The sequence below is a fragment of the Gossypium hirsutum genome, chromosome D09 (genome assembly GCF_007990345.1).
Source record: "Gossypium hirsutum isolate 1008001.06 chromosome D09, Gossypium_hirsutum_v2.1, whole genome shotgun sequence".
In the NCBI taxonomy this organism is placed as follows: domain Eukaryota; kingdom Viridiplantae; phylum Streptophyta; class Magnoliopsida; order Malvales; family Malvaceae; genus Gossypium; species Gossypium hirsutum.
In genome coordinates this window covers 38,322,188-38,337,873 of record NC_053445.1, presented here as the reverse complement: position 1 = coordinate 38,337,873, position 15,686 = coordinate 38,322,188, and the positions used below count along the sequence as shown (strand labels likewise).

Sequence of the window (15,686 nt, the reverse complement as noted above, 5' to 3'; positions counted from 1 at the left end):
CTTCCCGTTATATGGCTCAAAAGAGCTTCCCGTTTATATGCTCACATGAGCGTTCCCGAATATGAATTGACGGATATTATGTGAATTAACGGATTACAATTTTGTATACTTAGTGTGTATTACCCGTGTATCCATCGATATTTTAAATGATTCAACGAGTAAAATTCTAAAATGAAACAATATGAGTACGAAATGAATTATTACCCGTATATGCCTGAAATACACAAAAGTGATGATATTTAACATGTTGAAAAATGAGATATGTGTTTAGGCATTTGGCCAAATTGATTTGAGCATGTTTTGTGTGCTTACCTTAAATGTGAATTAAGTGGTAAGTTAAATTCCATGTTATACGAACTTACTGAGCTTTAAAGCTTACTCTGTTTTATTTTTCCTGTTTTATAGTAATTCGAAAGCTCATTGGGTTGGAAGCTTGGCGGAGATATCTCACACTATCCATCAGCTCATTTCGGTATAAATAACAAACTAAATTTTAGTTATAATGACATGTATAGGCTAAATTGGGCAAATGATGGCATGTAAATGTTTGGTTGAAATTAGCCATTGGTATGACTTGTGATTGGTATAGTTTGATATGTATATTTATATAAGGCCTTAATATGTTTGATGTATGTTTGAAGTGGATGAATGATGGAAGTCACATAGGCATATTGATAAGTTGTTTAAGATAGTATAATTAGTAAAATATGCATATATGCGTGTATGATTATTTTGATAAGTTTGGATACTTGAACATATATATTAATATGTCATGCATAAGACTTAGTTTTGGCTTGGTTTGAATGACTTGTATTGGTTTGTGAATGTGTTAAAGTGTTAATGTAGGTGGAATACAAATTGGGTGAGAAATGTGACTTGGAAATGATCTATTTTCGTCCACACGGACAGAGACACGGGCTCCATTTGACGGGCTCCGTTTGATTATTAGTGTTGCAGCTTTTCCAATTCCTTTCTACTATTTGCTAATTTACTTGAAAATTGCTCAACAGAAAAATCATGCTACAATTAGATTAAAAATGAGAAAATAGTTAAATTGTAACAAAATCACCCATCTTTCCCACAAAAGGATCATCTCGAACAATTTAACATCAAAAAGCAACCTGAAAAAATATATGATCACATTAAATAAACTTACTTCGTAGTTGCCAAATTGACTTTGGGCCTCAAAAAATCCACCAAAATTGTCAATATCCTCTTCTTTTTCTTCTTCGTGGTTATTATGCTCTTCTTCAACCGAACCAAATGCGTTCCTAACGTTCCCCCCTGAGGCTTCATCTTCTATTTCCTTCTGCTGAAGAAGCGCCTCTTTCAAGATTTTCGAGCTTATCCCCGTCGAAAGCATCTGCACTGAAAACAAACAAATAAAACGAGAAAACACATTTAGATAAAAATTAAAAAACGAAAGAAGAAATAAGAAAAACAAAAAGAAGGGAAACGGCTCAGTATTACTTTGTCTTGCTTTTGGTGGTGTTTAGGAGCTTTGGAGCGTTTCTTTGAGGAGGCAACGGAATCGCCATCTGCCAGAGAAGGTTGCGATTTTTGGTTTCGTTCTCTTTTGTTCTTCGCCATTGAAGAAGGGCTGCAATTTTTGAATCAAGGATTGAGAGGAAGAATAATGGCGGCGGCGGTTATGATCAAGAGTAACGAGATTTTAGTACCCGGAAACTGTCAGGGTTTTAAGACGTGGCAAATTCGTAATTCAAGACACATAAGAGCTTTCATATTTCAGTGCACAAATTCTTCTGGGCCTGTTTGGCCCATAAGAAAATGATGAAATTTTTCATTAATTAAAGCATAAATAAACACCTAGAAAATTAGTAAGAGAAGATATAAAAAAAAAGATGTCGAAGTCTTTCCCTCTTCTCGCTAGCTTGGAACGGCCGAGCTCTCCAAAGCTGCCAGAGATTCAACAAGCCACCAAAAGGGTGAAGTTTAAAGAGGTTCAGAATGAGGACGACATGGAGTTGGAGGATGTGGGTGGTGCCAAGCTATCTTTTAAGTATACGTGGCTGGCTCATACTAAGCAAGTGGGAGAACTTGCTTCATGGAATGATGGTTTGAAGATCTAGTTTTTCGAAGGTAATGTGGTGGTCTCCCAGGAGGGGCAATATCCTGATATGATAGACAAAAGCATGGGTTTACTAATTTTGTAGGAATGTTATAAAAGTTATCAACCATGTGCTACACCAATATTTTGCGACTAAATCACTGTGGTGTGGACTGGTACTTAGCTGAGTTTTTGTCAATGGAGATCAAGGAATGGGTATTTTGCTCTTTGGTTTTGTTTGTTGGAATATTTGGTTGAGGAGGATTCGATCCCAACTATGTTGATGCTGAAAGGGTGATTGAGAAAAGTTTTAGAATGCGGGATGAGGCGCGACTTACCTTGACATTTGTAAACCAGCTATAAGATAGTAGAGGTCAGCAAATAAATCGAATAATTAGATGGGAGAAGCTTCTAGGTGGATGGCATAAAGTGAACGCAAATGGTGCACTAAGGGCTGCTGCGGGCTTGGCTTACTCTGGTGGGTTCATATGGGATAGCAATAGCCAATGGCTATTGGGTTTTGCACGAGGGTGTGGAACATGTCCAGTTATTAATGCTGAGTTGTAGGGAATCTATGATGGCTTATGTTGTGCATGTGATATGAGAAAAGTTATACTAGTGGTAGATAACTTGGATGTGGTTCATTTATCGGGAAAGAAAGCATGTATGGCATCTCCTAATGCATTGGTGTGTTTGATCACAAATCTACTTTGACGAGAACGGGACCTGCAAGTGGTCCATTCCTACCGTGAATGGAATCGAGTAGCGGATGGGATGGCAACATTAGCTTTGGTTAGGCCGCATGGGATGTGTGTGATACATCAGTCTCCTTAGGAATTAGTGCTACTCTTACAAGATGATGACAGTGGAGTGGGGAAGAGAATAATGGTCTCCGCTTAGTTTGTTATCTTACTTTTTCTACCCAAAAAAACATAAATAAATACATGTTATTATTGGTTACTAATGTAATATATATAAAGAAAAACTTATTATATATATGTTAAAATAGTTATTATAAATTTAAACTTAAAATTAAAAGGATGAGTAGTGGAAATTATTGTAAAAAATAAGCTCTTTGTCACAAATAAGTTATATGAGTGGCTAAAAATTACCAATTGTGATTAGTTTATAGTTAACTTATGACTAAAACATGTGGAAAAAAATAATACTTGCGCCATAATGACTAAACTCAATTCATCAAAGAATCAATTAAATTATGGGACACCCAAATTATTGTTAGTGTCACGAGTCAACTTGACACCAATGTAGTAAAAAATTTATTAAAATAACCTTACATATTTTAAATAAATTATATTATTACAAGTGTACTTTTGTCTTTTTTCTTATTTTTAAAAATAATAAAAAAATTACAAATGTTGATATTTAAACTCATACCACTAGCATTTATAAAATCTTTCTTTTACGGCCACTTCAACCAAAACTTTGTTTTAATATTCTTTTACATTTCAATGTCATTTATTAAGTTGATGTCACAAGTCAACTAACAAGAAAAATGACAATATTATGATAAACAATTAGAGTGCATTTAGTATTCTTAATTTGATGTATTTACTTATTTAATAATATGTAGATGTGTATAGTAGAAATTTTTTAAATTATATTTTCTATTTAAATGCAGATGTGCAATGATGAATATTATGGGTGGACATTTTGTGTGTGACCCATATCTTAGGTATGTTGGTGGGAGTAAGCTTAAGATAAAAGAGGATCCTAATAGCATATCCTACTTTGAGTTATGTAATATAGTACAAAAAAGGTTTGCAATTCCATATTGTGAAAATTATTTACTTTTATGTGCCTGATAGTGGGAATTTGGATGGCAGGCTTAGAATAGTATGGGATGATAACAGCACCATAGATATGTTGAACAAGCATTTTGCTATTGACTTATACATGGATCATGAAATAGATAGTTTTTTTTTGTTTTAAATAATCAATCTTTATTATTAACTGAGCCCCTTGTAAAACAAGACAAAACAATGCATCATATGTTTCTGAGAATGATTATGTAGGAGCTCTTGAAAGGGTTGTTTTGGGAGCTACTGAAGGGACTAACGAGGGGGATGGTAAGGGTGTTGGTCAAGGGGCTTTTGAGGTGGCTGGTGAGCGGGGAGGTTGTCGACTAGCAAGATGCTGATGAAGTTTGTATGATTAATGTTAAATACCTTTCAGATGGTGAAGGGGATGAGGAGTTGCAAGCTGCTAGATAAGCTGAAAAGCTTTAGAGGAAAATCTGTAAGAAATTATAATATTAATGCTAATAGGGAGAGGACGGTATGCGAACTTGAAAATGATGTTTGGGATGATGTAGAAGCCCCAAGAAGCGCATGATGAAGGTATACGAGAGGCAAATGGTCATGAGACAGATTACTATGAGTCTGATGACCATGGTAGCATAGTAGTGTTTAGTTCTAAGGATGAACATGAACATGGTGCAAGGAGAAGAAGGAAGTTTCCAGTATACAATCCAAACCATGAAAATCCAAAATTATGTTTAAAGATGCTCTTTAGAGATGGAAAAGATTTCAAAGCTGCCATTCGAAATTATTTGAAGGTTTCAAGAAGGGAGTTGAAGATTGTCACACAAATGAACCAAAACAGATTAAGGTTAAGTGCATTGCCTCTGTGAAATGTCCTTGGAGAATATCTACAAGTTATAATAGAAGTCAAAGTGTCTGCACGTGACCTACTTATAGGAGGAGCATAATTGTTGTGTGAGTTTCAAGAACAAAAATGGTCAATGTTGCTATAATTGCATGCCATTTTGAAGCAACTATAAGAAACCATCCAAAAATGAAGTTGAAGGAGACTCAACAAAGGGTAGCTTCAGAATTTCAGGTGAATGTGACCTTTATCCGATGTAGAAGGGCAAAAAAGGAGTGAACGAGAGGATGGCAAGTAACTAGAAACAGAATAATGGTCCTTTAGTGAAGAAAAAATTTGATCAATATAAAAGAGCTGGTGTTGAATGGCAGATGGTATGGAATGGTGATAATGGTTATAAGGTGAAAAAAGGAAAGAAAACAATACACAACGAACTTTGAAGAGAAAGCTTGTAGTTGTAGGAGTTGGAAATTAACTGGCTTGCCTAGTCCACATGGTTGTGCTGCCATATGGCATATGGGTGGTGAACCAAATGACTACTTGAATCGACGCTACTATAAAGAAACCTACGAGAAGCATATGCATATCTTTTGTAGCCTATCATATGGAGTACATGAATGGGTCAAGTCTGGAATTGAGCCTGTTCTCCCACCAATTGACAAAAAGATGCCTGAAAAGGTAAAGAAAAATAGGAGGAAGCCAAAAGATGAACCAAAGAAAAAAAAAAACTAGACAACTTAGTAGGGTTGGATTGATAATGACATGTAGAGTCTTTGAGGGTCATAATAAACGAAGATGTCTGTAGCAAGTAACTATTATTTAAGGTTTATAATACTGATTTTATATGTTATTTAATAAATAGAAAAATTGATTGATTTCAAACCCAGCCTCAAGAAGCAAGTAATTTAGTAATTATTACATCTATAAATATGATTTTACTTGATACTTGATCTATGTCATATTAGTCGATTAAATGTTTTTTTTTTATTTCTTGCAGACTCATCCGCTGCACAATACAGAACCACAAGTTGCAAATAATTTAGTAAATATTAAACTTATAATTATGATTTTATTGATTAAATTTGTTTTTGTTTGTTTGTTGCAGAAGATCAATTAGTTAAAAATTGTCGATGCCGAAGCTACAACAACACCTTCGATAATGAAAATTTTAAAATTTTATTTGATATGTCATTAAATAAATACAATACAAACCATCACATGCCCAACACATTATCATAAAAACATGTCAAAGTTTTCATCATTCCACATTTCATTCACAAGGTAGATGATGTTAAATGCATACCTTTTGACATGGTTTAACTCGTCGAAAATGTACTTCTCTTGGATTATCCTTGTCAATAACCATCAATAGAGACATTATATAAATTTAGGATCTCTATTCTTAATCAATATCAGTAATACCATATTCAATTTTGAATTTCAAAATTTGGGATTTCAAAATCCTAAATTCAATTCAACAAATACTCGTATAAAAAATTAAGTTAAACACCAAATTTCATAAGCCTAAACCCAAATTATCAGAATACCCAATCAATTAGTTAGGAAACACTAACTAATTTTGCTTCGCCTGAAGTTGTTGCCTCTTCAAAGCTTAGTAATAGAGACCTCTTGCCTCTTGATTGAATATTTCAGTTTGATTTCAATACTCAATTAAATTTCTATTGATTCAAGGTTTCAATCTTTTAGACTTTTGTTTACTGTGAAAGTGTTTTTTTTTATCTGGTGAGTTTTACTAGTTTTTAGACATTACATTTATTCTATTTTAATTAAGAGTATTTTTTTTAATTTCATGTATTATTCATTTATTTTTTTATTATTTTCTATGAGTAATTATTCTATTGGTTTATCTAAGTAATAAATTACACCATATTTAAAATATTCCACATATGAAATTTAACATCATCCCTGTTAACTTCTTTGACAGTACATTTATCAAACATGTTAAAAATTACAATTTGGAAAAAAAAAAGGTTAATAATAATAATAATAATAATAACTCAAAAATACAATTAGGGTCATTTTGACAAAATATACAAATATTAGTGACCAAATTTGTCATTACGCCAATTAGAAAATAGAAATACCTTATTCTATTGGCTAATAATTTATTAAAAAATATTTCAAAATTAAAAAAAACCTAGTTTTTGAATAATTTTAAATTAAACCACACCAAATTCAATCAATTAAACTATAAGTTGAATAATAAATTATATATATTTTTAAACCATTAATTCCAAGGAGGTCAAATTCGAATTGTTGTGTTCATTTTTTTTTTCAATTTGGTGTAATTTTTTACCTAACAAGAGCAAAATCACGCTCTGTAGGATTTGAACCTAGAACATTGGATTTTAGAGACCCACGTTCTACCAAACTGAACTAAGAGCGCTTTCTTATCATAATAAATAATACAGTAAAAAAGAGGATTCTTTTATTTTGTAACCCCAATACATTGCACGCACCTATACTATCATATATCATATATAATATGAGAAAATGATAGATTATGTATGCTTATAATTTTAATCAATCTAAAACAACTCTCTCTTTACTGCTCAAAGGAGAAGTAATAGGTAGGGATGACAAGACTTGAACCCGTGACATGTTGAACCCAAAACAAACCCACTACCAAGTTGCGCTACATCCCTTTCAATTTGCCTACAATGTCATTGTAGAGAATCCATATCTTGTTTTCCACACCCTTATTTCATCTATTGATATACAAAAATGATCTTTCCATTTCCTCTTTTTGATCTCATATCATATAACAATCATATAATGAATAATAAATGAATATTTTTAACGGGAATTCTCAAGCGAAAAAGGACCTAATTTGTTTTGTTGTTTTAAAAAAGGGAAAATCTTATCTATTGAATCATTGTACATTTAAATTTGATTTTTGAATTAGGAATTTTGGGTACAAATAGACAAATCCAAGTGGGCTTTAACCACACATACATACGATTAAATATGTATTACCATAATGTAATACGATAAAGAAGGAGGATTTTAAATGCGAGATCTAAAAACATATCTTTCCGTAGCACTGGTACTAAGTACTCTCCAATTCGGTTCTTTAGCGGGTTTATTAATAGAGATCAATCATTTCTTCTCGGATGCGTTAACATTCCCTTCTTTTTTAATTCTAGTTATTGCCGCGGGAAGGGGCGAAAAAGATTAGATCGAGATACAATCAAAATTCAAGCAAGCAGAGTCTTAAGTGAAATTATTTTATTTGTACTGAAAAGGTAGTTAGTTAGTTTATCAGGCTTTGACTTTGTGACAAAAAATGAAATTGTCGAAAAATAAATTATGTGGATGAGTAAACCTCTAGCAACAAGATAAAAAGTGAATTTTCCCTTCTGTGAAATGAAACTCGAATTTGGAGAGACAAATAAAACGAATTTTATCTTCCTCTATTATATAGAGTTTTGCATCTTTCTATATCTCCCGAAAATTCTATTTTTACTAATAATTCTAGTTCTTGGATCGGATTTATGGGCAACCCCTACCACTCTTTATTGTTCTTTTTTTTTGTGAATTACAATAACAAGGTAAAACCCGAACAACAAACGCGACCAGCGTGACTTGAACCCAAACCACACCTAGGACAGTGAACACCCTTGACCATCAGACTGTCACATAGTGTCTCTTTATTGTTCTATTACAGATAGAAAACCGTGCACTTAATTTTCAATACTTGGAATTTATTTAATAAATAGATATCAAAATTTATTTTATACATAGGTATCAATATATATAAGGATATTCTCATTAACTAATTAGTAAATAAGAATACTGATAAATAAAATTCCATAAGTTTTAATTAAAATATGTCATAAATTCCTATACTATTTAAAAATTTAGAATTTAATCCTTTTACTTTTTAGATTTTAAAAATTAAGTAATTGTTAACAAAGTTAAATTATTATTAAAGAATATTCACTTAGTAGCCATGTAACTAAAAAAAAGATATTATAATAAATTTGGATTTAACAAAGTAATTTTAACATTGTTAAAAATTGCACTTGAATTATGAAATCCGAAAAATAAAAACTGAACTTTAAAAAGTTCAAATAGTATAGGGACTTATGGCAAAATATAACCTAATTAAAATATGAAATTTGAAGTTTAAGTAATATTTAGAAAATGGTATTTTCTGTTCCGCGTATTTTCCATGGAAATTGAAGACATAAGCATGAATTTCAACGTCACTTCTTCCCAAATTCATAAGATCTTTACTTTGGTTTTACCTAAAGTCCATTTTTTTCAATTTTCTACCTCGTTGAATTCACGCAATCTCTACATTAGGTAATTTCTTGTTAATACCCATTAAGTTTAACCCACTAATTTAGTTTTTCCTGAAGTCTTGATTTTTTATTTTATATATATAAAAAGAATGCAAGATTCTTCCAGGCCTGTAATCGGCTACCCAGTTCACAACGTTAATGGCTGCGCTCCGCCACCACCCGCCACCTCCGCTACTGCCTGCCCTTACGTTCACCCCAACCCATACCCTTACTACCAACCGCCTCCGCCTCAAAACCAACGTCCCACCTTCTTCCGCCTCTTCATCATCGCCATGGCCATCCTCTTGTTCATATTCGGCATCACACTCCTCATATTCTGGCTCGTCCTCCGCCCTCACCTCCCCGATTTCTCAATACAATCCCTTTCCCTCTCCAACTTCAACGCCTCCAACCAGCGCGTGACCGCCACCTGGAACGCTCAGTTCCAAGTCTCCAATCCCAACAAGAAACTCTCCATCACCTATGCGGACGTCGTTTCGTCAGTTTTCCACAAGGACTACTTCTTGACCGAGACGAGGATCGAGCCCTTCTCGCAGGGCACGGGCGACGTGAGAACGTTGGACGCGAGCTTTTCCCTGGCGGATTCTTTCGTGGAGGGGAAAGTGGTGGATGCGATGAATGGGGAGAGGACTCGCGGCGAGGTCAAGTTCAACGTCGGGATGGTGGCGGACGTGGCGTTTCGATACTCTGGGTGGAGAGGACGGCGGAGGGTTCTTAGGGTTTGGTGCGGTGACGTAACGCTAGCCGTTTCGTCAGGGAGGATGACCGGTGGACCCAAAAGTTGCCTCGTTGGTTGATTTACGGTGAGTTTTTACGTTTAGTTTAATTTTATTTGAATATTATGGTACTAGAGCGTTGTATGTGTAGTGTTTTGAACCTTTAACCATTTCATTGCTTTGAGAGTGACCAAAATCCCACCAAATTGGTTGCTAATGCCCGATTCTTGTTTGACTTGTTTCCAATGGTAGAAGCCAATATTTGTAGGGGCCCTTGTTGTTGATAATGAACTGATGTTACCCTTGATCCCGGATGGCCAAAAAGCTGGGATATTTGGAAGGATTTAGTTAAAAATATTGGATGAATCCGGACTCGGTATTTTTACTCTTTTTCATGCATAAATTCGAGCAAATCTAGTCAACCCAGTCATTGATTTAGTGTTCTTGTTGTCAAGTCTCCGATTGAAACTTGGTCTCAGTGCAAATACTGGACAACTCCTGCCTATTCCAGATAGTTTAGGTAACATTTTTACATACTGGATTGGGTTTGGGCACTCATAACTTACATGATTCTAGTAGTTTTATCCTTTTTTCTTTGCTTGTTCGATTGTTGGACCTTGTCTTGATTTCCATATTTACCAAGGAAACCATAGTCCGATCATATTTGAACATTAATACTAATAAGAAAGCTGCTCTTCTTTCTCTGTTTTACTAGTGTATGTTGACTTAGATATGTCTCTCCAGCCCTAGGTACCTTGTTTAAAATCTTTCATAGGCAATTCAATTTTCAATACTAGGAACACTTTGCTTCTTTCTACTCTTTTAGCTATACTTTCTTGGTTTTATCTTCCTCTGGTTTATGTTTTTGGCTTTAACTCCCTATCATGGTAGTTTAGTTCGTAAAACTTATAGACAGGACGATGATGGATATGCCGTAATATCATCTTTTTTCACAATTTGGGTTTGGATTGTGCAGGAGAATGCTGGTACAGTCATACAAACTATACCTAAACTCTACTGCAGATACTTGTTGAGAGAAGGAAGAAATAGTAGTTAGAAACTGAAGCAATTGATTTGGGCAGATATTACTAATCTGCACTCTCCATACTCTTATAAGTTTTCTTATGAATGGATTTGAATAAGCGGTTTGTTTATAATGAAAAAGCTATCTATTTTTTTATAGAAATGAAATGGTAACTTTTTATTAATTTATCCTTCATTTTGACATTAAATTTACCACTCTTCCCTTAAACACGCAATTGCACTGGATGATTTTGAGAAACTGAATCAAAAGACTTAGTAAGGCTTACTTATAAATCAACAGCACAAGAAAAGATTTATTCTGCGGAATTAATTCATCATCTACAAGAACATCTCAACATGTACCCTTTCATGAATTGATCAGTCAACTAATTTTATTCTACCTCATAAACCATCACATGCGGCTGTGCTTAGTGTACCTTTCCACATTCTTCTGTCTACACTTTCCAAGCATCAAGAGACAAATCAAACAATATGAAGATGCACGTACCTTACTTTCCATTCAATTACCCGGTTTTCATCTCTCGAAACCAACAAGCATGCCTTTTTTCCAGTCACCTATGTTTGTTTTTCTCGTCTTCCTTTTTGTGACTCCTTACCCCATTACTGGAATCAATTACTTTGAAATTCAAAATCTGGCCCAATCTTGGAATTGCATGTACAATACATCATTGATGCAAACCCTCAAGAGCAGGTTTGAAAACAAAATTAGATTATCTATTTGTTGCTGATAGAAAAACAAAAACCAATAATATCAATTGTTTTGGAATATTGGAATCAATTTTGCATATGAATTATTGACAAAATATTTTATCTACAGCCACAAAATTCATGTTCAAACTGCACATCATAATTACTAATTAATCATCATGCCTACTCCAGATTGTTATTTAATGTGCCCCGCGAGCCAAGATTTTTTTTATTAAAAAAATTGAGAGTGAAAACTATCTTACCCCAGTAGAAATCAGCATATTTCTGCTTCCAAGAATTGGATTCACGATGGGTCCTAATGGGACAATTGCCTTGAAGTTGTAGAAAGAGTCATGCACCCACCAAGATAAGGTACACACTCTCATATCCCTCATTTTGCACCACCCATCATATCCCCATTTCACTTTAATGTCCAATTCCCAATCATACACATAGCCCAAATCTATTTGCTACCACATTAAATTAGCGTCACTCCATCAAAACCCATACCTTAACACCCATCTAACGTCCATTGTACTTTTGCTTCCCTCTCTTGCTAAAGCTTTCTTCAGCTGCTGCTGGAGTACCACCGGAAACCATGGCTGATGACTGCGGCCGCCACGACGACAAGCAGCAGCTCGCAAAGCGTGTAGCGGTAGCCATTTTCGGGTTCTTAATCGTCTTTGCCATCGTTGTTTTCCTTGTTTGGGCAATTCTGCACCCTACCCAACCCCATTTCATTCTCCAAGATGTAACCATCTATGCTTTCAACCTTACAGCTCCCAACTACCTCACTTCAAACATGCAGATCACTTTAGTTTCGAGGAACCCCAACGAAAGGATCGGCATTTACTACCACAAACTCGATGTCTTGGCATCATACCGTAACCAGCAGATAACTTTACCGACGTTGATCCCCAGAACCTACCAGGGCCACCAGGACGTCACTGTTTGGTCCCCATTATTGTACGGCAATGCGGTGCCTGTGGCTCCATTTCTTGAGGTCGGGTTGAACCAGGACATGAATGCTGGGATGGTGCTGCTCAACGTCAAAGCCTTCGGCCAATTGAAATGGAAGGTGGGGACTTGGATTTCAGGTCGGTATCAAATAAACATTAACTGTCCAGTTCATATTTCCTTTACCGGTCCAACTAAGGCCATCCAAGTTGGTGTAGCTATGAAGTATCAGCTTGTTCAAAGTTGCAGTGTCGACATTTCTCTACTTAACTAGTTAATTATTATTGTTTATATGACTCTTTCAGCATATAATCACATTCTGGTATTCAGTACTTTTACATTAGTCTTTGCCCACAACGTTTTGGGGTACCATATCTGGCCATATAATCTCTATATTCTAGATTTTGGATATCGAGGAATTGGACTCAGGTTTTGTAAGGTTAAATTAAACAGTAAAAATTGGGAAACTCATTCAGTTGAGTTGAGAAACATTGTTCATATTCTGGGGGATTACCCCGTAAGACCAATTCCAGGTCCCAGCAATGTTCTTCAACTGTAAAACATTTGTCAATACGTGTCAGATGCAGTTATTGTATGTCTTGGGACATACTAATGAAAAATGATTACTTCACCTGCTTTACATAGCTTTGGATTTATTGTGGTTTGGTATAGTTGGAACAAGTCCCTCATTGCTACTGTTATGTTGAGAACAAGAAATTCCAATACTTATGAATCCCATTTAAAAAATTTTAACAATTATCACTACCAAAATTTGAGGCAACAGTGACAGACAAAGATGCACTAAATCTGTCACTGTTGATTTAGAGACGGAAATTTCTGTCACTATACCCCCTCACTATAACATCAAGGATGACAAATCCGTCACTAAATTTCTGATGAAATTTCCATCACAATTTGTTTATAATTTCCGTCACTGAAATTTGTTAAATTAAGCTAAATTCTGTTACAATTTTAAATTTTTGTTACAAAAATTTTGTCCCAATTTTGTCTCCTATAATTTATGTTACTTTTTTGTTACATAATCAATCACATTTTAAATTTTTTTTCAGTTATTCTATCTCGGTTTTTATATCTACCTTAACATTTCAAAAAAAAATTCAATAAATAATCTAAGTTGTAAAAAAAACTAAAATACTCATTAATAGATATTTTTAGATAAGATATAAAAATAAATAAATAATATTATTAAATTTAAATATCAAGTTTACATAGTCAATGTAACACCCCATACCCGACCCGATCGTCGGGTTCAAGTTATAGGATGTCACATCTGTTGCCAAAGCAACTACGATCATTTGCAATTAAAATTATACTATTAGATAATTAAATTCAACCAAAACATGCATTTAATACGACATACAATCATTTTCGAGTCTTACACGAGCTTACGAAAGCCCTAAAGCTAACCCAAGATAGAAATAAAACCTAATTGTAAAGAATTCAAAATACAGGATTGATGTCATGGCATTGCCAACAGTTTGTCACATCACAACGTCAGCCACTCGACGTCGTGATGTCACTTACTGTGTTGGCCCTGTCGAGACAATGGGGTTCCTCGTCTCGCTGTGACATTACAGGTCATTCCTCATCGCGATGTCACATAGTGTTTTTGCAATTCATATTGAAAATCAATCTCCAATTTCTTTCCAAACATTCTCTATACATATTCATCTCTTAGGCCGACAATTTACATATCCTTCAAGTATCAATTCAAGCATATTAATCCAATATCTATCAATATGCCTATGCCTTAATACCTAAAAACTATCTAACACATTTCATTCAAAATATGTATACATACATGTTATCCACAAATACCATTTACTAAGGCATCTTTTATACTTTACAAAACCATATAATAAACTCACATACTAACTTTGTATTCATATGATTAAATCCAATGTCAGACATTAAAATTCAACATCATTAAGCATAGCAAAATACCAAATGACTTTACTAGGTACATGTCATTTACTAACAAAAGAGGTTTACAAACATTGTTTAGTTCAAGATTCTGACGGGATATTGAAGTTCATGCTCGAGATCTTGATTTGTACCTAACCTACGTATGGAAAACAAAATTGTACGCTGAGCGGTAAAGCTTAGTGATATTTCAATAATTCAAAACAAGTTAACACACGATATAGTCAATTGCATACCAAAATTTCAATGCTTAATGAATTACATAAATACCTACTTATAACAAATAATCATGCAACCTTTCATTATCAAGTCAAATGATTCATCCCAAACCTTACAGAATTAACTTTTTGACTTGTTATTCATTTTGCGTAATCTTTTACATACCTCGACATTTAATGTCATATATAAGTGCTTATAAATCACCTTAGTAGCATATAATCAATTCCAATCATCATTCAACCAATTCGCAATATATATGCATAATATTATTCCCCTATTAACTTGACTCAGACTTCAACAGATATACGGATCCAACCAACATACCAATTTGACACTTAGTGCTTCATCGAAAAATCTGAAGTAAACAAATTGCACCCAACGCTCATTGGTATAACTGAAGTACAAATTATGCCCAATACTCATCGACATATAGTCGAAGTAACCCGTACTCAATCTATCCTATGACATACCAACTATATCCGACTCTATCCGAATAGTTAATAGGGTAACCAACTACTCAATTTCTCATACAAGTCAATTCACATTTCGTCATTTTCAATTAATCAATCTATTCATCATTTCATCATATAAAATAACACATTTCAGCCCAATTCAATGCCAATTTCATATAATCATTGAGTTACACTATTTTCCATTCATTTCAATTTAGTCCTGTAACACCCCGAACCCGAGACCGACACCGGAGTCGGACACGAGATGTTAACAAACTTTGAAAAATTTCCTTCCAGACACTGCCTAGTCTGAGTACTAGTTGCTTCAAAATCATATCTTGAGTTTCACAACTCGAAAATCAGTTTGGTGATTTTTCCCTGAAACTAGACTCATGTCCCCACCTATGTATTTTTTTCTAGAATTTTTGGTCGGGCCAATTAGTACAGTTTATTAGTCAAAGTCTCCCATGTTACAGGGGTCGACTACACTGACCTTTTCCCATTACGACTTGGATATCTCTCTACACAGAGCTTCAATACTGATGCCGTTTGTTTCTATGGAAACTAGACTCAGAGAGGAATCCATACATATATGGTATGACCCCTAATTATCTCTGGTAAATTTATAGTGAATTTCCAAAGGCGG

The 15,686-nt window shown here is 34.4% G+C and overlaps 2 protein-coding genes and 1 long non-coding RNA gene across 5 annotated transcripts; 2 read left to right on the top strand and 1 right to left on the bottom strand.

Annotated features, from left to right (window-relative positions):
* Positions 1 to 999: 999 nt before the first annotated feature.
* Positions 1,000 to 2,950, bottom strand: LOC107891575 (uncharacterized). Its single transcript, XR_001682255.2, has 2 exons — positions 1,471 to 2,950; positions 1,000 to 1,368 (listed from the first exon to the last, which is right to left on the bottom strand). It is a non-coding gene; the product is annotated as an uncharacterized lncRNA (long non-coding RNA).
* Positions 2,951 to 8,874: 5,924 nt separating this feature from the next.
* Positions 8,875 to 10,945, top strand: LOC107891573 (uncharacterized protein At1g08160). Of its 3 annotated transcripts, none has more exons than XM_016816419.2 (3): positions 8,875 to 9,022; positions 9,128 to 9,824; positions 10,714 to 10,945. In XM_016816419.2, the coding sequence occupies exons 1-2, from the start codon at positions 8,889 to 8,891 to the stop codon at positions 9,816 to 9,818; spliced, it is 825 nt and encodes a 274-aa protein (XP_016671908.1). In that variant the 5' UTR covers positions 8,875 to 8,888; the 3' UTR covers positions 9,819 to 9,824; positions 10,714 to 10,945. The 3 variants fall into 3 exon arrangements, with proteins under 3 accessions (XP_016671908.1, XP_016671907.1, XP_040956498.1); XM_016816418.2 differs by having other exon boundaries at positions 9,110 to 9,824; XM_041100564.1 differs by having other exon boundaries at positions 9,110 to 9,824; positions 9,990 to 10,777.
* A 765-nt stretch (positions 10,946 to 11,710) lies between these two features.
* On the top strand, positions 11,711 to 13,065 carry LOC107891574 (NDR1/HIN1-like protein 12). The gene is made up of 2 exons (XM_016816420.2): positions 11,711 to 11,840; positions 12,031 to 13,065. Exon 2 carries the CDS (start codon positions 12,067 to 12,069, stop codon positions 12,697 to 12,699), a length of 633 nt encoding a protein of 210 aa, XP_016671909.1. The 5' UTR covers positions 11,711 to 11,840; positions 12,031 to 12,066; the 3' UTR covers positions 12,700 to 13,065.
* The last annotated feature ends 2,621 nt before the right edge of the window (positions 13,066 to 15,686 follow it).

Bases quoted from the DNA above. Each gene is read 5' to 3' on its own strand.
- LOC107891573 (XM_016816418.2), top strand. From the start codon at position 8,889: ATGGAAATTGAAGACATAAGCATGAATTTCAACGTCACTTCTTCCCAA. The intron at 9,023-9,109 runs GTAATTTCTTGT...ATATATAAAAAG, and splicing joins TCACGCAATCTCTACATTAG to AATGCAAGATTCTTCCAGGC.
- LOC107891574 (XM_016816420.2), top strand. From the start codon at position 12,067: ATGGCTGATGACTGCGGCCGCCACGACGACAAGCAGCAGCTCGCAAAG.